We start from the raw sequence: 22,157 nt of genomic DNA on the forward strand, positions 1-22,157 counted from the left end.
TTAAGCTATGAAAGCAATGAAGTTGACTCTGAAGAGCATGTAAAAAGAGAGGACAATTGTTACCTTGAGTCATCACCAAATCTCTGGATCTCAGGTACCTTAAGTACTGATGCTGTTCCAGATGACTATTTTAAATCAAGCAAGAATCAAATTGCCAATTCTTACAACTCAATAAGAAAAAGTAATAGTGGGCAAATTATCTGAACAGACATTTTCCCAAAGATCTACAAATGGCCAAGAAACACATGAAAAGATACTCAACGTTATTCTTAGGGATAGGCAAATCAAAACCACAATAGCATACCACTTCACATCCACTAGGGTATCTGTAATTAAATGGCAGTTCCTTAAAAAGTTAAACAGCATTACCTTCATGACCCAGCAATTACATTACTAGGTATATTCCCCAAAGAATTGAAAACATGTTCATACAAAAACTTGTATCAGAATGTTCATATTAGCGTTATTCATAATAGATAAAAGGTGAAAATCACCCAAAAGTCTACCAACTGATGAATGGATAATTAAATCTGATACATTTATACAATGGAATATTATTCAGCAATAAAAAGGAATGAAATAACTGATGCATGCTACAGCATGGATGAACCTTGAAAACTTTGTTAAAGAAGCCAGTCACAAAAGACTCCATATTACATATGTGATTCCATTTATAGGAAATATTCAGAATATGAAAAACTATAGATAAAGTAGATTTTCGATTCCTTAAAACTAGGAGAATTGGTGGGGGGAAGCTGGAGAGAAGATGAAACGTGACTATTAATGACAGGTTTCTTTTTGGGGAGTGATGAACTGGTTCTAAAACTGTGATGGTTGCACAACTCTGTAAATATAAAAACGACTTGAATTGTACATTTTAAATAAGAGTATTGCATGGTATGTGAATTAAATCTCAAGAAAACTGTTTTAAAAAATCAAATGGCCCTTTATAGGTATCAGAGTACCTCACCAGCCGGGTACACACACACACACACACACACACACACACACACACATTTTTTTTTTCTTAAGGGAAACAGCAGGCACAGAGAGATGTCTGAACTTCCAAATCTGAGCTCTTTATCATGCTGTTGGGTGATGGCATAATTAATGTTTACTCCGAGACACCACTACAGTTGTACGTTTAACCAAATCAGTTTGCAAATGTATGTCTAACAATTCTCCCTTAATAGACCACTAACTTCCTCGGGTTAGGGATCGTGCTTGATTTCAGTGCATCAGGATGTGGTAACGTGATTTGGTACTTGACAGAGGCTCACATGAATGGATTTCAGGTAGGAATGATCCACAACTGAAGCTACAAAAAACCTAAGTAATGCACGGAACCCTGTATACGAGTATCTGCCCTCTGCAACCAAATAAAGACACAAAAAATGAATAAAGCGGAAGCAAGAAGGATGGGAGAAAAAGGTGGGTATCTCCTCTCTCCATCCCCCACCTTCCACGACGGTTTCCCTGGAAAATTAGAGAAGGCAGTCAGGTGTGGAGGGTGACATCACTAACCCCCGCAGCGACCACCACAGAAGCTACCCACCGCGCTCACTTTCCCGCCTCAAAGAGACTCGGAGATGGGGTTAGCGCGGCGCGAGGGGTGGGGCTTACGTCACATCCGGCTCGGGACGCGCCACAGCTGGAAAGCGAAGGCCTAACGTCGAGGGGCGGAGCCAAGAAAGCGCGCCCTCTGGGAGGGGGTGGGGCCGGGTTAAAGAGCGCCGCGTCACGTCCGGGAGACTTAGAGCCCAAGCGGAGGCGGCGCGGAGCGTTTCGGCTCTCAGCGGATCGGGAACCGGTGTGTAGTGCGAGGCTGCGGCGGAGCCTCTACACTGAAGGCGCGAGAGGTTGGCAGCTTCGATTGAAGCACATCGAGCGGTGACAGCAGTGGAAGTCATGAGCGACAGCGGCGAGCAGAACTACGGCGAGCGGGTAGGTATCGGTGGTGCAGGGGGCGGCTGTGTGGTCCCAGCTTCTTGCATCTCTTTCCAGGCCCATCGGCCTCGGGCCGGGAGACTGGGGCGATTTTGGTTCCGAAGTCTGAGACCGGGAGGGGTGCGAGTCAGGTTAAGAAACCCTGGTAACATTGTCCTTATCCGTGAAGGAGGCCGCAGGCGGATTTAGGTTGCCCGGTACTCGAAACGGCGGTTTTTTCCGTTATCGGGAGGGAAAGGTTAAAAATGGCCGCTGCGTCCCCTCGGTGGTGGGGGAGGGGAGCGGTATCTCGTTTCGCCGTTGCTCTCCTGCGAAGCCTCGCCGCAGCCATCTTGGGCTGGCGGGCTGGGCGCACTGCCAGAGGCACAAAATGGCGGAGGCGCCGCGCAACAATTTCCAGGCCGCGGTCGGGGAACGTGGGATGCAAAGAACAGTGTTCTTCAGGGTTTTTGCCCAGCATTTAGGTTAAGACAGGATCATATTTTGGACCCCGAAAAGATGGGAATCTAAGGTGTTCTTGGCTTCTTGAGAGATGGCAAACTAGTCTGACGTAGACTTAAGTTCTGGGCCCGTTAGAGGGGATTGCGCGCGAGCTTTGTGTTCGGCCTAAATGGCGTGATTTTCTTGGATGCCAAAATCGCTCTTAAACCGCAAATAGTTATCGGTAACCAAGTAGACCACGAGGTCGCTGAGGTTTTCTTGCCGATCGAGTAGATCTTTTTTCCACGGGATGGTGAAGGAGAAATTGGCGGGCAACAATTTTTGGCGCCGTTGTTTCCTTTGTTTTGAGCCATACCTATTTTGTGAACCACGAATTGTGTTTGTGCATTTTTTAACGTTTCCACCCCAAAATGTGGAGTTTGGTGAGGACTGGACAAACTGTAGAAATAATGTTCCCAGGCCTAGAATAAAGCATAATATAAAGCTTGGTTGCGGGTCCGTGAGTACTAAGCCGCAGAAATGTCAGTCTTGATCTTTTGATCACCGTAAATCTATCGAATATTTTCGCAAACTTACGAAACAAATTCTAGGTGATTTCATTAGGGCGTTTTTTGAAAGGAAAAATGTTAGCTGTTGAAATCTTAAGTTTATTGTGTAACTTTGCGGCCAAATCTGGTTAATTTGGTTTGAACCAATCAGTCCTCGCCTTTACCTATCCAGGTGAATGTTGGCTTTTTTATCCTAAAGACGGTTAATTTCCAGTCAGCAGTGTGTGTGTGATTATCGTTTTAAGCTCTTTGGTGAGAAAGCGTGGATCTAGCTCACAAGTTGTTAAAACTGTGGGTTATCGTTTCCGCCAGTTGAAAACTGGAAACTAGGTGTCGGTGTTTGGACTGGAAGGCAAGTGATAATTTCAGTCTTAAGCTATTAAAACAACTATTGGGTCCGTTTTGCATCGTTTTGAGAATAAAAAATGGCTGGTTTCAGTGGAGGACCTCTCAGTTAAATAAACCTGAGTTAAGTTACGTTTGGAAGTTCGTGAGAGAGGAAACAATTGCAGAGATTGAGTCCTGGTTTGAGACAGCTCAAGAGACATTATCGTCCCACTAATAAAGCGTTTGAATTGGTTTTTTTTTTTTCTGTTAGTAGAATATACATCCTAGTTACCTCACAATCTTGTTACCTAGGGTTATTCAACAAACTTACGGAAGAAGAGAAAATAATAAAGGTACATGTTACAAATGATGTTCTTAAGCGTCTTGGCTTGAAACAGACCTCTGAACTTCGACGATGTGGAGTACTTCCACATTAATTTCTTTGGCCTTTGTTTTGTCTGTAGATTGCTTTCCAGTTGGTTTATTGGATTCTGAAGTGGTTAGACTAGACTTAAAAAACACTTTGGGACTCCCAAAGAATGCTTGGCAAAACCATAAAGCTCAATGAAATAGTTTAAATACAATGCCACAAAAGCATTAGGTAGACCAGTCAGGTCTGATTGGCTAAAAACTTCCTTTTTGGAAGTGCCTGAAAACAGCGGGAAAACTGTTGCGTTTCAGAGTAATGGTCTTGAACTTGGCTGCTATGAATAGCTTATCAAGAGCCTGAAAGATTACTTTCATTCCACTCTAAGCTTTCTGCCATGCGGGAGACCCGGTTCGATCCCTGGGTTGGAAAGATCCCCTAAAGAAGGGACTGGCAACCCACCATGGACAGAGGAGTCTGGCAGGCTACAGTTCATGGGGTTGCAGAGAGTCGGACACGATTTAGCGACTCACATAACACCTAAGTTTTCAGACATTACAAATTATTAGTGTAAATCACTAACACCTAATCTAATCAGCCAGTGATAATGTAATAAAATCTTACCAGCTGAGGTCACTCATCACCACCACCACCTCGTGGCCCTGCCGTCACTTAAAAAGGTTTTTTTTTCCTCCTTTTAGTCCTAACCAGACCGGAGTAGAGGAAGGGAGAGCAATAAATCACCTTCAGTTTGGTTGTTTATAACCTGTTTACTTACTGGGTGAATATTGATTTGTGGCTCTTGTGTTCCCTTATTTTAAATGTGCGGCTAGGGTGCATTCCTGAATTTTTGTGTTTGTTGAACACCTTCGGTTACTGCAGACTGTATCTTTTATCGGTATCGGGATTTTTCATGTCTCGGTTAGTAGATTTAAATTTAAATGTTTCTGGTTAGAGCTGACTTCCCTGATCTGGCCAAACCCAAGTTAAAGTAAGATATTACTTGTTCGAATTCAAGTTTTTTCCAGTAATCCCCCAAAATTTCTCATGTTTTTTTGCAGAGAAGTTGGCAAGCACCTTTGGAAAAAGGTGGTCCTAGATCTGTTATGTCAAGATTTGGGAGAATAACATGATAGGGTCCTGTAGCCAAGTGTAGGGCTGTATGGTAATGGGGAGGGAGGTGATAAATCCTATGGCCTAATTGTGTTCACAGTTTAGGGTGTGGTGAAGTTTGGCCTTCGCACTGGTTTGATGCTCTACCCTCGTAACTGTAACTTCTTTTTATTCTACAATTGGGTCTTGACCTAGAGAAACCAGAAATTAATTAAGGAAGCAGTATTGTATGGACCAAGTCTTTTTAATTTGTCTTGCTGTCAAGATTATGATACATACATACTCTGGTAGAGTATTGCTTAGTTTTACGAAAGTAATGGGTTTACAATGTAGGTATATTACCTTTAGTCTTCTTTGTAGAGATGAATAGCATCTGTGTACCATTCCATCAAACTCCCTTTCATACTCTGCAGTTTCTCCTCTTCTGCTTAATCTTGGGTTGTCTCTTTGAATTTTTAGTACTTTTCAAAACTGAAACATCTCAGTCTTTTTCTTCCCAAAGGGTTGTAGCCATTGCACCAAGTTCCTTAAATAGAGGATTCATGTTGGGTGGGAGGAGATAGTTTTGTTTCAGTTTGAGTCTGGTAAGGCAACAAGTCTCTTGAAACCAAGTTGAAGAATATTTTTGGTGGTTTTAATTAAGAATGATTTGATATTGTGGATATGGTCCGGAATTAGAAGGTGGCACTTTCAAACTGAAAATACAAGTGGTTGCAAGGTAAGTACTGGTTTTGTCGAGATTGAACAGGAACTCAAATGATGAGAGATAATGTTAAATGGAATTTGCTTTGTACAGCCTTTTCCATTCTTTATCTCCAATAAAATCCCAAACCTAAATGATAATATTAATATCATAGTTTTTTTACATTTCACCCAAGAGGACAGGGCTACAGCTGTGTATATCTTTTGAGCCTTAGCATGTGTGTTATATTTATGTTGGTTTTTTTTTTTTAACACATAATTGCTTTATTTCCTCATAAAATACAGTGATGAGGTGGTGGTTGAAGTTGGGGAAATTTAAGTGTTTTGCTTTTTTGAGGGGTTTGGGTCACACAGAACAGAATTAGGTATTGTCATTTAGTCTTTAAGTGGGGGAGGAATTCTTCATTACAGAAAATTAGTTTTCAAATTCTCAAAAGTCTTTGCTTTGAATTGGGTTTTGGAAGTTATATTCTGATTTTTATCAATACGATTGCTGTATATGACAGCATGGATGAAGACTCTTTGCAGTCATTTTTGTGTTTAGTTAATAGACTTAAAAGTAGTAATAAATTCAGAGTCTACTGTTTTTGCAAGGGATCTTTTAAACATGGGGTTAGAGCTGATTTAAGTTTGTCATGATAGTTTTTTCAGAACATATTCTCAATCTTTGAGGATTTTTCTATCCAAACTTCTGGAGAGTTTAGCTGCAGAAAAGTCCTTAATGTTGATATGAGCATTGATCTTTATAGCAGAATCAATGAGTTTTCCTTTGCCAGTCCCAATTTTTAAAGTACTACCTAGTCAACCTAATGAGTTTGTACTTAATTAATGTTGTGTAAATTCCAGTTATAACCGCTAGAGTGATTTTAACAAAAATTGTGTTGGTGGTGAGACAAATTTCTGCTTGTTTCTAAGTAGGACTTCTTAATATGTGTTTAACATTAGCCCAATAGTTAGTCTCCTGGTTTTATTAAGTGGCCACCTCAACTTAGCTGAGTTTGAAGAAATCTAATACTTACATTATATACCAGCTTATTTTGTTCTTCAAATATAAAGAAAATTGGGAAGTGGGTAGTGAGATAACAGCAGGAAGGCATTCATATTGAATAATTGTCATATCTAGAGCTTTGGCCTCTATTCAGCATTTTCTGAACCTAAGCCCTGTATATATATTTAAAGTTTAGGAGGCCTTAAAGGAAACCTGCTTGGGCATTCTGATTCCACGATTACAATTGTGTGCTGCCAGTAAACATTTCCCATTACATTTTAGTGATGGATATTAAGAGAAAACAATTACTGTGATTCCCTTAAGTAAAAAGTTTAAAAAAATTTTTTTTCCTGGATTAGATAAGCAATAATTGACTTTGAAAAACTAGACTGAAGGTTATGCTTATCCTCTTAGAAAAGACGACATAACACTTCCTTCATAGCCATGCATGGTTGTCTTTGTGATCAGATAGGTATAAAGGACTTCTTTTTTTTTCCTTCTCCTAAGGAAAGTTTTATTTTCAGGAAAAAACTAGGAGAGGAAATTGACAGTGAAGGATCATAAAGTGTGAAGTACAAGAAAACAATGTTTTAGGAGAGCAATATTTTGTTTAGGATGTTCAATAGACACTTCAACTTACTGATCTTTTAAGTGAAATATAAGTGATATTGAGTCTTTTTAATAATTTCAGGAGGTGAGCTGCGGTTTTATCCACAACATTGCCACCTTTTAAAGTAGGGTTGCTTCTTTGGACTGCAGACGATTTTAATAATCATTGGGGGGCTGGATTTACCAAAAATTCTTTGAAAACACTGCAGTTGAATTGAGTTTGCTCTGCTTCCTTCACAGCTCCTTGCATACAATAGTTGGTTGACTTGATTTGGTCTTTTTATGCTTTAGTTTTAAGTTAACAAGTTGGGCCATTCATATTATAAAATCTCACTAGGACAACTTTCTAGGGGTGGGTTAAACATTAGTCCAAATTTTCAAATTCCCTGACATTGTTTTTCTACAGGCTACTTTTTCAGTTAAAAAGTGTGACATTAAATACATATTTTGACCTTAGTCACAATTTGTAGACCTCTTCAACCCTGAGCCTTGTCATCATTGTGCAAATGAATTGTCCGTGCTTTTCCTTTCTTGCACTTTTGTATTAATGTGTCATTTTTTGACTAGAGATGTGCTTTTGACACTTAAAATACTTTCTATTGATGAATACAATAAGAAGTGTGAAATGTAATTATAGTTCTTAATGTTAGATGAACAGTAAATGTTCAGTTGCGCACTTCACATTTCAGCTTAAGCATGATAAATCTACATGGAGTAGACAAATGAGATTAACTATATTTTAGAACCAGCAGGAAACTAGTTTCAGATTTTTGAGCTGCGTATTTTAGTTTTTCTAAAAAATCCAAAGCAAGAGGGATTTTTTTTTTTTTTTCTAGTTTCAGTTTTGGCACTGGCTTTTATCCTGGAGTTTTAAAATATTCTTCATCCTGTTCTTTTTCTATTAAGGTTAATGTTGAAGAAGGAAAATGCGGAAGTCGTCATTTGACAAGTTTTATAAATGAGTATTTGAAGCTCAGGAATAAGTGAAGCTGAAATTTGAAAAAATAAAAGAAAGAATGCATGCTAATTATCAGACCAGAAGTCCCACTTGTAGAATATTGAGCAATTTGTGTGAAGTGGGGAAGATGAAAGAAGTCAGAATTTGAAACGGAAGAATGAAGAAAAGAAATAAAAATGAAGTTAAGATAAGAAGTAATCTGGAATCAGAAAGCACTACGCTAAGTAATTACTAGTCTGTTTATGTGTCCCTGTATATTTTGCTAAACATGCATGCATTATTTGTTTAATAGAAGAAATATATACAGGGTAAAGAAGTGCCTTCCAGGGGAAACGTTTAAATTAGGTAATTCTAATTTTAACTTCTTAGTCAACTGACTGAAATGCAACTTTAAAAAAAATAACCCTTTGTAGTCAAATAGGAGGCAGGAATGAGCTCTCCAATTTGGGTAACAGCCGGCTTCATGTTGTCTCCTGGATTTTTCGTCTCTGACATTGCTGGTCCTGGGGCGTGAGTACTTCCAGAATTGAAGTAGGTGGTCTGTGCCACCCTCTCTGGACTCAATGTACTGACCCCCTATCCTTCAGTACAGATCAGTATAAGTAGAATGTTGTAAGTCTGTCAGTTTTCCTAAAGAATGTTGCCAGGATGGTTATAGAACCAAACCCCCAAAATCCATTGGACAGGATAGTTCCTTTTGGCATTTATGGAAAAATTAATTTCTTTTTAGATGGCAATAGTGGAAAACTATGACCACTTAGGCCCTAACTTTTAAGATGTATGTGTGCTAAACTCACAAGATGAGTCTTAATTCTTTTCGTTTAATGCTTATTCCAGCTGAATGACTGGGGTTACTGCTAAAAAGTTGTAGGGGCTTCCCTTAGAATGAGATAGGTCGCATAAGTGAACAGGATACCTAACTCAACAGTGGCAGTAACAGTAAGTGTCTTATTCCCTTTTCTCATTTTCTGCTATTAACAACTTAACTGTTAAAATGGTGTGAGAGATAACAGATCATAAAGTAACTTTGTTTCTGGTTCTCTACTCTTACCACTTACTGTAAAAATAGATCCAAAAGTTCTGTTATTTCCCTTTCTGTATGCTTGTTTTAACGGAATAGAAGAGTCAAATGATTGGTGCAGTATTGTTACTTTCAGTTGGATGGGGAAAGTTCATGTGTCAAAAGTAATACCCAGTAGTAGGCAACCAAGAGATAGCTTCTCCCCTATCGGGAAAACCAAGGCTATCACTTCTCCCTGAAATTAAGATAGCCTAAACTTGGAGAGTTTTTGAACCTTACAACTCTTGGTGCAGTGTCTTAAATGACTTTAGACAGATTCATTTTCTGATACTTCAGGGCCGATTTGTGTCAAATTTGTGCTTTTTCAATTCTGTATCTTGCAAGCAGAAGATTACACCCATCTTCTATCATTTGCCCTGATAATTACTTTGTAGAACTTGCCATATATAAACTAATAACATTAAATTGTTAGTGTTCGTTTTGCATTCTGAGTTACTTACAGATTAGGCTGAGGCAAGTGATGTGAATGGATGTTGTATTTTTATTCAAGCTCATTGATTCTTTTATCAGGAGACCTGAAAAGTCCTTGGGGTCTGAAAGAGAAAGGGTCTGTTAGTCATGTAAGGAGAAGCAGCAGTTTGGAGTTTGATTATATGGCAAAAGCTGGAAAGATGTGAAGCAAAAGTAAACATTGATGCTAGTGGACCATCTTATCCATTCAGGTTTTTACCCCTCTTTGGCCAAAAGCATTTTTGAGTCTGAGAGTGCCTCTCTCCACCTCCTGCCTGGGTAGTAGGGGGAAACAGACTTCTTGTCCTGGGGCAAATGTAAGGTACATGCCCTCAGGATGGCTGATAAATGACAGGGTGGGGAGGTGGGGTCAGAGAAGGTGACAGAAAACAAGGTTTCAGGAAAATGACTGTTGAAAAAACCAGATAAGAAGCATAAAACTTGAAATTAAGTCAGTGAGACTTAAATAAGCATCACAAATATGTACGGTGTTTTTAAGAAATGCAGATGCCCAACTCCAGACCTGCTAAAATAAGCTCTAGTTGGGGATCTATTATTAAATGTTTTGTAGGTTTACTACATATCTGTAAGAGCCTTTGTTGAAAATCTACTTTATTGCATCTAGTTTTTAAAATATGTGAGAAACCTAGCAATTGGATGGTTATTCCTACTTCTTTCATCTCTTTCAAAAAATTTTATTAAGATTCTGTCATTCTCGGAATAGGGAGATGCTGGTATTTTGTTGGAAGGCTGAGTTTGTTTTTCCCCGATGTGTTCCCTAATGATTGTATATTAGTACACGACTAAGATTCAGTTTGTAAGAACTTGATTCCCTGTGTGGTTTTCAGGGAATTTTTGGTTGTGTCGTTCATACTAACTTTACATTTATGATCCTTTTTCTTGAGGTATTGGTGTTGAGAGTAGTGCTTCTTTTGGTAGGGTTTTAATTGTGTTAGCATTGAAGAGTTTTGTGAGCCCTGAAAGTGGTCTTTGAATTTTCTTTGTGTTTAGGGGCTTTTCCAGTTGGTTTTACAGATTTAAACATGGACCAAGGTTTAAAGTTAACTTTATGCTTTTAGATTTGGCCTTCTAGACAGTCTAAATATCCTTGCATGTATTTCCAAACCAGCTAATAGCCAACATAATTGCAAAAGGGTTTATTTAACTTGAAGACTATCTCTGATATGAAAGGTAGGAGGTAGAGACTGTTTCTGTGTTAGCCTAACAAGTGTCAGTACAGAAGAAGACTTAGTGTTCTAGTGGTTTCTCCTGTTCCTGGTCTGAGAAATGATTGTTCATAAAATACGTCTGCATACAGCCAATTAGTTTTAGAGGTTGAGTGAAAAGTCTTATAATTTCACAAATACTGTTATTTGTGACCCTTGGTCTGCCAGAAACCTCATTAAAATTTATTCTGAGGCTATAAGGACTTTCTTTTCCTTCTTGGTGAACAGATTGGTAATGCACCTCAGCTTAGAGTAAGGCTTTTCTGTTTTACTGAAGCAAGAGGCTTAAAAGAGGATCTTGACTTTCTACTCTTTTTTTAAGATTCCCTAGACAGACTGGTTTCTGTTAACTATAGTTATTTTATTGGTAATCTTTTAACTCTTATTGTGAGGCACCCATATTCTCTCCCTGCTAGAGCAGATTGTTTTGTTTCCACTAAAGGTCATAATCTTTCCATGAAGTCATCTTTCTAGCATCGGAATAAACAAAGGTGTTAAGAGACCCTCTTTTTACCTTCCACATTAGCTTTTGCCTGTTGATGTATTGCAGAAACTGTATCCCCAATTTGAGAACCTCTTTATCCAAGGAGAGGAGAATTGTACTTCTAAATGTCCAGAATATTTGCCAGAGAAAGTCAAGGGATTGTTAGTTGGGGTCCTCAAAGCCGTAGTGCCTCTTGATGATAAAAGTAACTATTTTCACCAATACTTAGGGGTGTCATCTTTTACTTTGACTCTCTTTAACTCATGGCAGGAAGGAGAGTAGCCATGTTTCATGCCACTTCACACCATGTTTCATGTGACTTTGGTATTTAGAGTCATCTTGGGTATAGATACCGGAATTCATTTTGCCCACTGAGTTACTCTTATCTTGTTCTAAACTTTAAGCCTTGTTTCTTCTGTGTTGCATGTAACTTTTGTCCTTAAGCATCATAGGAAAGATCTTCCAAATTTTCTGGACTGTGATTTAGATGAATTTCCTACCTTTATCCTTTTAAGAATGGCTGGAGTGTTTTATTCTGAAGGTCTGCCACACAGGGAGGTCTCTTGATAAAAATTTTGTGCCACTTCAACACTGATTGTTACCCCTACAGCAACTTAGCCATTTTTATTCTGTGTTTGGCAGGAAGATTCATGAGATTAATGCCTTTAAATTTGATGAAGGTGGATAACCTGAAATGTTGTCTTGTTTGATGATACCTTGGTTAGCTGTCAGACTGAGTTAATTGTTGTCTTTTCCACTATTTCTATTTTGGTGTCTTGGCGGAACATTCCTTTAGCTTTTTTCTCTAATTATATGTCTTTGGTTCACCAAACTAGTTATCCTGTTTACCCATTTCTTTGCTAGTTCCTTTTAGAGATTTTGTTTTTGTACAACCTACCTACCAGCTAGTCACAGTTATGATAGGGGAAAGCTTAGGTACAAAGTATGTATCTAGATGTTGTTTTTTACGTACAGTTCTGAACTTCTTTTCCTGAACCTAGATTAGGAGCCTGTGATCTAAACTGTTTCCGTTTTAATATGTCCTTTTTGTATGTAACTTTTCTAACTGCTTATTCCCAGTTTCCCATCTATTGGCCCTGGCTCATCTACACTTAGCTAAGGAAAATCTCTGGTACCCTCTTAATTCTTATCTCTGCAGTTCATTCACTGCCTTTCTGCTGTAGCTTCATCTGGTTGCTTTGAGATCCTTAAGGGCTTCCTACAAAGTTGGATGGACAGGGTCTACAGATCTAGTCTCCTTCAAGCTGGTCCTTGCTCTCTAGGTTTCTGTCTTCCTCTGTGACTTGAAACAGTACTGTCCTTGTCTTTTTTCTCCACTCAGCAATAAATAAAAGTTGAAAATAAAGTAAATTTTACAAATCTCACAGGGTTTTTTTTTTAATTGATGGCAGTTTGACTGAAATAATAGGTATGAGGTATAGGTGTCATAGTTAATAAGGTTCTTTCTCACCCTAGTCTTTACGGAGTAACATTCCCAAAACAATCCTTGGGCAGTTCCCTTAACTGCTTGGCTTTGGCACCCATTTCCGAAGAGAGTGGGGTCAGTTAACTCTTAACCCTGCTCCCCAAGAAAGGTGGAAGTTCAAGTTAATTGGCTTATGTCAATTGGAGCAACGTAACTATTATACCAGGTATATTCAGTTCCTGCCCTTACCTATGTTTTCTTATCTTGGAAGGGGATTGCTTTCCCTCACCATTTATCTCACCACAGCTTATTTGTTTTTAAAGTTGCCCAGAAAGTATACAAATTAAACTTTTGACATCTACGTGTAGGAATCCCGTTCTGCTTCCAGAAGTGGAAGTGCTCATGGATCTGGGAAATCTGCAAGGCATACCCCTGCAAGGTCTCGCTCCAAGGAAGATTCCAGGCGTTCCAGATCAAAGTCCAGGTCCAGATCTGAATCTAGGTAAGAAAGACTGTCTTGGGATTTTCTTGTTACTCTTAGCTTTCAAACTGGTGTGTGCTTTTGTAAACTAGGAAGATAGAGAGGGTTAGATCATTTGTTGGCTTATTTAATATTGGTATTAGAAATGAACTTAATTGTTAAGTTCTGGGAGATAGAAGACTAAGTGGCTAAGAGCCTGGGCTTTTGGTGTTAGGGTTCATATCTTACCTCTGTTTTTTTCTGGCTTGGGCAGATTACTTAACCTTTTCAATCTTAACTTCCTTATCTATAAAAGATGAATTATCGATAGTACCAGTTCTTCAGAATTGTTGTGAGGATTCACTGAGTTTACGTGAACTGCTTATTAGTATGGCAAAAAAAAGAGTGCAGAGCATTGGCTTTTAGTAACTGCAATTCTTGATAAATAGGTGTAGTCTAATATGACAGATGTACTATAAAACAAAAAACCTTATTAACACAGCACTTTTTTTTTTTTTTTTTAATGTTCAAGGGTAGGCTATATATCCTGGTTTGCCCAGGTCAGCCCCAGCTTAATGCCTATTGTCAGGCATAATTAACAGTGCCCCTTTTCTCTCTTACACTGTATTCTTCCTGGTTTAAATGACAGTTCATATGATCACTGTAGTTAAGAGCAACTGGTTGATTTTAAAACACTGCTGGAGAATACTGCTTGTAATGGTGATGTTATCATGAGTGAATAATGGGCATAATGCAAGAAGCTTAAAAATAAAGGATGGTATTGTGAAGGGTAAAGGTGGGCACAAATCAGGCTAGTATGAAATGTTGCATGTTTTATGATTTTTAATAGATACTGTGTTGTTTAATCTCTTAATTATTTAAGAGATGATGGAAGGGAGCTTTAGCTAGTGATGGTTTTGGAACTCTTCCTAGCACAGAAATGACAATATACAAAAGAAAAGTATTGATCCCACTATATACCTGGATTGTGTGTTTTACCTTTTGAAGCTTAACTTTAGAATAAAGTGTTGAAAGAATTCAAAGCCATATCCTACTGTCAGCTATTTAGTCATAACCTTGAAGCCTTTGTCTTTCAGGTCTAGATCCAGAAGAAGTTCTCGGAGGCATTATACAAGGTCACGATCTCGGTCCCGGTCCCATAGACGATCTCGTAGCAGATCTTACAGCAGAGATTATCGAAGACGGCATAGCCACAGTCATTCTCCCATGTCTACTCGCCGGCGTCATGTTGGGAATCGGGTAAGATGAAAACAATCGTTTCTGAAGCAGTGAACACTGTAGGAAACCACTTTATAATTAATGTATAGTATATTCCCCTCTGTTTTTAGTGTTTTCTTTTGTGATTTTAAACTGATACTTCTGATGGTGGAGCTGTAGCATGATTTCTCTCCAGAGCCTTTTCCGTGTTTGGAGACTTTTTTTTTTTTTATTTTAAAAGATAGCTCCCACATATGGTCTACATTTGAGCTGTTGATCATATTTAAGATACTGTTACATTAACAGCACATCAAATAAAAATTCTCTGCATTACAGTTAATAAAGTTAGATCATGTATCTATGTTCCATACTATTGTTAGAGTTTTCTGGGTTTAATATGCTTTAAAATATGCTCTAATTTTCCCATTTAGTTTTAAGTAAGTTTCTTTCCAGTTTTAAAGCTTTGTTTGTCTTCCATGAGAAGTTACGAATGAGATGGCATTTAGTGTGTTCCTGTTGTGGTTTTTATTGAATAATATACAAGTAGGTCTATAGGGAGTGTATGTTTTTGAAGGTGGGGTGGAATTTGACTGTAGTAAATGTATGTGCGAAATAGTGAAACCTTTATGCAAACTCATGGCAACTGGGATGTCAGCAACATTGAGTTCACTATTTATCTTCATTATAATAATTGAAGCTGCTTAATATCTGATTTTTAAAAGTTTGGTACACATCTGTGGTTTCACTTGTATGTATATTTGAACACTTAACAATTTTTCTGTAGAAATCAAGCTGAACATACCTTCTGTATCTCTTTGGCAGGTTAGAGCCTTCTATTGTGTGAGTGGTATATGTTAGTTAATTCACCATTTTGAAGTTTAGACACAGTTCTCTGTGCATACATGCTTGTGCTGGCGTAACATTACTTTTTATTTCATTGTTATCTTTTCATATTAGTGACAGTTTTGGGGGGATTGATGTGTGATGCCTTTTTTAAAAATTTTTATTTTTTATGTGATGCTTTTTAAAAGTTTTTTTTTTAATCCATTTTTCTATTTCTAGGCAAATCCTGATCCCAACTGTTGTCTTGGAGTATTTGGATTGAGCTTGTACACTACAGAAAGAGATCTAAGAGAAGTGTTCTCTAAATATGGCCCAATTGCTGATGTATCTATTGTATATGACCAGCAATCTAGACGTTCAAGAGGATTTGCCTTTGTATACTTTGAAAATGTAGATGATGCCAAGGAAGTAAGTAAAAGTCTTATACCTTTGTAAAAAAAAAAAAAAAACTGTATATACACACGCTTTCATTTTTACACACACACACAGTCTTATTTTTAACTATTCTTCCTTGGATGACTTTTGCTTTTGTAAGTTGATCAGTCGTGTCAGACTCTTTGCAACCCCATGGACTATGCAGTCCATGGAATTTTCCAGGCCAGAATATTGAAGTGAGTAGCTGCCCTTCTCCAGGGGACCCAGGAATCGAACTGGGGTCTCCTGCATTGCAGATGGATTCTTGACCAGCTGGGGAGCTACCAGGGAAACCCTTTTAGTATCTGTATAGCTTGATCTAAAGGAAATGCCTTCTGGGAATATATAACTAAAGTCCATAATTGGAACTTTTAAAAAAAAAAAAAGCAAAACTTCTAATGTGGAAATTTCAAAGATTTGTAGCGTAACAGAAAAGTGACAGTTTGGGTCTAAATTCCAACTCAGTCTCTTCCACCAATTTATTTGAAGTAAATTCAAACACAGTCAGCTGTTTCCAGATGTGTGCCTAGAAGAATATTAATACTCCAGTTTGGGATATTTAATGAGAGTTTACATCAGATTGCTTTAAAATGAAAGAAAACATGAAAAAGTGATAAAGCTATGACTCAGGAGAAAGTAACTGGTTTTGAATGTATACTGGCAAGTGATTTTATGTTTTGGATGTTGAGGTAAAACATAGGAAGTAACTTTTTTTGGCCTTGAGGCTTATGGGATCTTAGTTTCCCAACCAGGGATTGAACCTGGGCCACGGCGGTGAAAGCACTAAGTCCTAAACATTGGACCACCAGGGACCTCAAATTTTTTTTTTACAGAGACTAAAGTAAAAATTCGATATGTGACTCCTGGCCCATTGAAGAACTTTGAACTTAAGATACATGGGGATGATAGCTAAAGTCATCTCCAAGGACAGTATAAGGAGGGGAGAATCTTGAGAAACCAATGGCAAGTCATCTGAGGTTAATATGGAGGTTAATAATTTTGAGCTCTAAATAAAATTAAATGAATAGAGTAGGCCCATCTACTAAAGGAAGAATTAAAAGCTGAATGCTAGTGGTTATAATTTAAGAGATTTAAGGAATGCTTTAAGATGTCATTCAACTTCATTTTGGTAATAATTGATGTGAAAAATGTAAATAATATTTGTCCAAGCTTACTTATGGGATCGGCTTTTTGGTATCTCTAGTTTGTGTGTGTGTGTGCGCGCTACAGAACCACATTTCCCTTTTTGAAAGATAGTATATTTTGTATCTAAATCAGTAATGCCAGAAACTGCCTTGAGGCTTAAAACAGTCAAACTAGAAAATAGCATAATTGGAATTAGAAATCTAAATTCTATTTAGGGAGAGGTGTTTCTTTAAATTGTGAATAAACTGGTATGTCTTTGGGGTGGGGTATTTTTTTCTTAAAGTACAGTATTTTCATTTTAATGTTAAGGAACTATGCGTGATTCAAGCTTTCATCCCAGTTCTTTGCTTCCATAACAGGGGTCCTCAAATTTGTATAAAGGATTAGACAAAATATTTTGGGCTTTGGGAGCCATAAGAACTCAATGACAGCTTTTCAACCCTGCCATTGTAATGTAAAAGCTGTATAAAATGCAAATTAGTGGGGTTTTGTTTCAGTAAAACATGGTCACTTAATTTTGAATTTCATTTCTGATGAAATACTACTTTGACCCCCAACACCTGTTTAAATTCTTAGCTCATGGGTCATAGTTTGCCAACTGTGTACTATTTTATAGATCTACAGGTACTGTCAAATCTATAGTCGATACAGTAATTCCAAATATTTCATGGCTTAAGTTGGCGCTCATTGGGTGGCTTTTTTTTTTTTTTTTTTTTTAATGAACTTTTCTAGGTTAGCTTTTGTAAGTAAAGATTTGATAGGCAGAAAAACCTATTAGTAAACTGTCAGATATAATGCCCTGGCCAACTGAAACATCTAGTTGGGTTTTATTTATAGATAATAGTTAATTTGGGGCTTTGTTCATGATGTATATAACAACTCACATATCTTTTGAAGGCAAAAGAGCGTGCCAATGGAATGGAGCTTGATGGACGTAGGATCAGAGTTGACTTCTCCATAACGAAAAGACCACATACTCCAACACCAGGAATTTACATGGGGAGACCTACCTAGTAAGTTTGTTTTCAAGGTTGTTAAAATATTGACAGTTCACTTTAGGGCACCGGGAGGCTTTTGGCATTTCCAACTGACTAAAACTTAAATTCAGTATAAATATATTCAGTAGAAACATTCAGTTGGTACCATAAATTCTGATGTCATGTAATAGAGCACATCCTACTTGTATCGTAAAGAAATGCCATATATTTGACATTGCTGGGTAATTAAATGATTCTCACCAGACCAGTTTTCCCACACTGGGAACTATTAAGTATTAATGTAGGTAAAACCAAGTTTGTATAAATCTTATTCACAGTGGCAGCTCACGCCGTCGAGATTACTATGACAGAGGATATGATCGAGGCTATGATGATCGGGACTATTACAGCAGATCGTACAGGTATGTTAACCAAAATACAAAGTTTTAAGTTGTTGAAAGACAAATCAGCTCTTCTGGTTCAGTTGCAACATAAAGCAGCACGGTTTTAGCCTTTGATAAAGGTATTTACCTTTACTATTAAATTGGAGATCCAGAGTTTAAACTGGACTCTCTTTTTTGGCCGCAGCTCAAGGCATGCATGCTAAGATGCTTCAGTTGTTTCCAACTCTGTGCAACCCTATGGACTGTAGCCTGCCAGGCTCCTCTGTTCTTGAGATTCTCCAGGCAAGAATACTGAAATAGGTTGCCATGCCTTCCTCTGGGGGGCAACTCAGAGCATGTGGATCTTAAATTCCCCAATTAGGGACCAAACCTGTGCCCCCTACAATGGAGTATTAAACCACTAGACCACCAGGGAAGTCTCTGGATTTTATGGTTTTACTTCTTTTTTTCTTGGTATGTTTATTTTTTATAAGCACCAAGTTGTAAACCAATGGGACAATAAAATTATAGACCATACTTCAGTTCCCCCATGAACTGATTTTAAATACCATTGCTTTATAAAGCAATTTTTTGGTAGCTGAGGAATTGTGTTGAAGGACGAGGCAAATTGATTCTTGGAAAAATCTAAAGAAGTAACTATTTAAGTTTGCTATCACAATGGTAAGATATTTATTAATACTAACAATATTGATACATTTTTCAGGGGTTGATAGGGAAATGCTGATGATACTAGGAATACTTTGGAAAGTAAAAATGAAGTAAAGTTCTCTATTTAAGCAACAGCAGGTAATTTAGATCTTGCGTCGTTTGTCAAAATGCAAACTGTGTAGTAAATATTGACCATAACAGTTAATCCATGATACCCTATTTTGGTGTGGTGGTGAGCTGTCTTTTTTTTGCACACTATTCTGTAATTTTTAGAAAGTTGACAGTCCTGACCTTTAGCACTGACAGACTTTCTTCAGTGGCATTTTTGTACTGACATGTAAGGGATTGATTGACTTGTGGAGGCTGCAAAGATTAGTCTTAAGAGTACTTACTATGATACTCATTTTAACCACCAGGGAGAGCTCTGTCAGTTTGTAAAGGGGTGGCAAAAGCAACTCTTCATTGCTTAAAGGAAACTAGCTTTCACTTCTGTTTTAATTTTAATGTATGAATTGTGCATTTTGAAAACTTAAAATGTTTATTTTCTGCCTTCACAGAGGTGGAGGTGGAGGAGGAGGAGGTTGGAGAGCTGCTCAAGACAGGGATCAGATATACAGGTATGGCCAGGAAAAGATTTTAAATCTGTACAATAGTAGAATGGCTCACATAAAAAGACATTTGTTATTCATATTTTGATAAATTATAAATGGCATTCACAAAATTTTATAACAAGTTTATAAAAATACTGTAACTGAAGTCAAATGACAATGTACATGGCTTAATTTGTGTTTATAGAAATTGGGCTTGTACTTGTTATCACTCAGTGGTACCATTTTATACCTTAACTTGAGAGATGATGGCATAAACTAAGAATCCATAGTATTTTAATCTTATTTATCCCTAATGGTTTCATTAGCTTTTTATAAACACTTCAGAATAAGCAAATAATTATTCAAGTTTATCTTAACATAAAACTAAATCACTGAAGCACTATGAATGAAATTTTGGGTATTCATTCATAGGGTGTGGTTAAATTAGTGGTAATGATTTTTTTCTTCTCTAACCCAGTTTAAATTTGTTAGGTGTAATGTTAACTAGCAGATGATCAGTGGGTCAGATAGAGCAAGGAATATTCAACCTCTTTGATAGAGGAGTTTTTTGGTACTGATAATGTGCTTCATTCTCAGGACTAAAACAGACCTCACTACTTCAGTGAAGGTCAGCCGAGGGTCTTTTAGTTTTGGAAACTGATAAAGGAACCAGTCACTTTAATATGTGATCTATGGAGTCTTACATGGTCTTGATACTTGTTTACAGAAGACGGTCACCTTCTCCCTACTATAGTCGTGGAGGATACAGATCACGTTCCAGATCTCGATCATACTCACCTCGTAAGTTTTTATTTTGATATAATTTTGATACAATAGTGTGGCTTGCTATGACTTTTGGAAACCACAGCAGATAATGGGTTGATTCAGTTAGTTTTTAACAAGAAAATAGATGAAAACAACCCTTGGATCTTACTCTTGTTGCTAATTAAAATAGTGCATGTGTATTCTCTCACCATTTGTAGCTTTTCTTTTTAGGAATTAAAATTTTTTAAAAGCTTAGAAACATTTTTGAGTGATTTAAAACCTTAGCTTTCAGACTGAGTTAGGTAAAACTCCCAGCTATGAGTTTTATCTAACATTGGTTCTGCACTAGGTGAAGGTTTTCACAACAGAATCTGGTACATAGGAATTTCCTGATGACAGAAAAGTTTAAAATTCTCAACATTAAATGTATGCACTTGAGTATTGAAGTATATTTGTTTTTTTTTCTAGGTCGCTATTAAAGCATGAAGACTTTCTGAAACCTGCCCTACAGTTGGGATATTGTTTGTGGACAATATTTTTTATTGTCTCCTGTTTAAAAAGTGAACAGTGCCTAGTGAAGTTAGGTGACTTTTACACCTTTTATGATGACTACTTTTGGTGGAGTTGAAATGCTGTTTTCATTCTGCATTTGTGTAGTTCGGTGCTTTGTTCAAAGTTAAGTGTTTTCAGAAAAGTATGTTTTGCATGTATTTTTTTACAGTCTAAAATTTTGACTGCTGAGAAGTTTCTATTGTACAGAACTTCATTTAAATGGTTTTTCTACTGAATCCAGGGTATTCTGAAGATCGAAGCCTGTGTGTAAAATGCTACCAAATGGCAAAAAGCAACAATAAAGTTTGGTTTTTACTTTTCTTTCTAACATATCAATGCTTAGCAGAACTGTTCAGATTAGATTGTCAGTAGTAAATTAAAGACAAAAATGCCCGTTTTCCTCCAGTCCATGAAACATACCATACTTAATATACCTGCAATTAAGTAATAAAAATTATGCTCTGTAACTCTATACTGCTAGTGTTAAAAACTAAAGATCTTTCAATACAGCAAATGCTTACTGCTTATATAATGTGAATTTGTCAGCCTTTATGTAATCTGTATTATATATAGCAGGGAATAAGATGAGTTACACAATGTATGCCTTAAAAAGGCTATTTCTTAAAGCTGTTACAAGGGGATAATGGTATTTCAGTTAGTTATCAGCAGTGACAATACATTCCACCACAAATGTACTCTTGTTCTTCTAGCTTTTAAGACTATATGGAAAAACTGGGTGCTTCAGAGTTTTTGAGAAAAAAGAAGGGAACACTACACCTGTGTTGTGGATGATCTGAAGACTTTGCCTGTTCATTTTTTAAATATTACTTTCAGGTCCTTTGCTTACCAAAGGAGGCCCAATTTCACTCAAATGTTTTGAGAACTGTGTTTAAATAAATGCAAATGAAAAGAGTAAAAAGGCTGGTAAAACTCAGTTTATAGAGATTTTGTTTTAACCTTGCTACATAGAGTTCTTTTATAGTTTGTAGTCCCTTATACAGTATTCCTTGGACTAGGATGTATTCTTTCTGTTGTTAAAATTGTTTTAAATAGGTAAATTTTGTACTCCTGGAAAATACATTTAAAGTAAGTAACCAGGTATTGGAATGAACATCTCCACTTGGGGATGGTATTGTATTAAAATATTCTCCACACTTGCCCTGAAGGTGCCTGAAATGAACATTTTTCTAGGATATTTTCATGGTCAATTCTAGGCAGGTAAATAAGTGTGTTAGCCTGCTGACCCTTGTATTATTACTTACATACAAATACTATGTCCCGTGTACTTGAAGGGCATGGCAACCCACTGCAGTATTCTTGCCTGGAGAATGCCATGTATAGAGGGGCTTGGATGACTACAGTCCATGGGGTAGCAAAGAGACACAACTGAAGTGACTGAGCACAATAACGCTTAGCTGCATCAATCATAATGATGTAATAATTTACCTTAGGTCAAACAGCAATTAAAATACC

At 37.4% G+C, this 22,157-nt stretch overlaps 1 protein-coding gene across 3 annotated transcripts; it reads left to right on the forward strand.

Annotated features, from left to right (window-relative positions):
- The first annotated feature begins 1,649 nt into the window (after positions 1-1,649).
- On the forward strand, positions 1,650-21,603 carry TRA2B (transformer 2 beta homolog). 3 transcript variants are annotated; one of them, XM_043473488.1, is made up of 9 exons: positions 1,650-1,944; positions 13,036-13,169; positions 14,225-14,387; positions 15,408-15,596; positions 17,646-17,761; positions 18,064-18,147; positions 19,335-19,394; positions 20,095-20,168; positions 20,601-21,603. In XM_043473488.1, exons 1-9 carry the CDS (start codon positions 1,909-1,911, stop codon positions 20,609-20,611), a joined length of 867 nt encoding a protein of 288 aa, XP_043329423.1. In that variant the 5' UTR covers positions 1,650-1,908; the 3' UTR covers positions 20,612-21,603. The 3 variants fall into 3 exon arrangements, with proteins under 3 accessions (XP_043329423.1, XP_043329426.1, XP_043329424.1); XM_043473489.1 differs by lacking the exon at positions 1,650-1,944 and adding an exon at positions 8,048-8,224; XM_043473491.1 differs by lacking the exon at positions 13,036-13,169 and having other exon boundaries at positions 1,742-1,944.
- Positions 21,604-22,157: the final 554 nt, after the last annotated feature.

Source organism: Cervus canadensis, chromosome 7 (genome assembly GCF_019320065.1).
Source record: "Cervus canadensis isolate Bull #8, Minnesota chromosome 7, ASM1932006v1, whole genome shotgun sequence".
In the NCBI taxonomy this organism is placed as follows: Eukaryota; Metazoa; Chordata; class Mammalia; order Artiodactyla; family Cervidae; genus Cervus; species Cervus canadensis.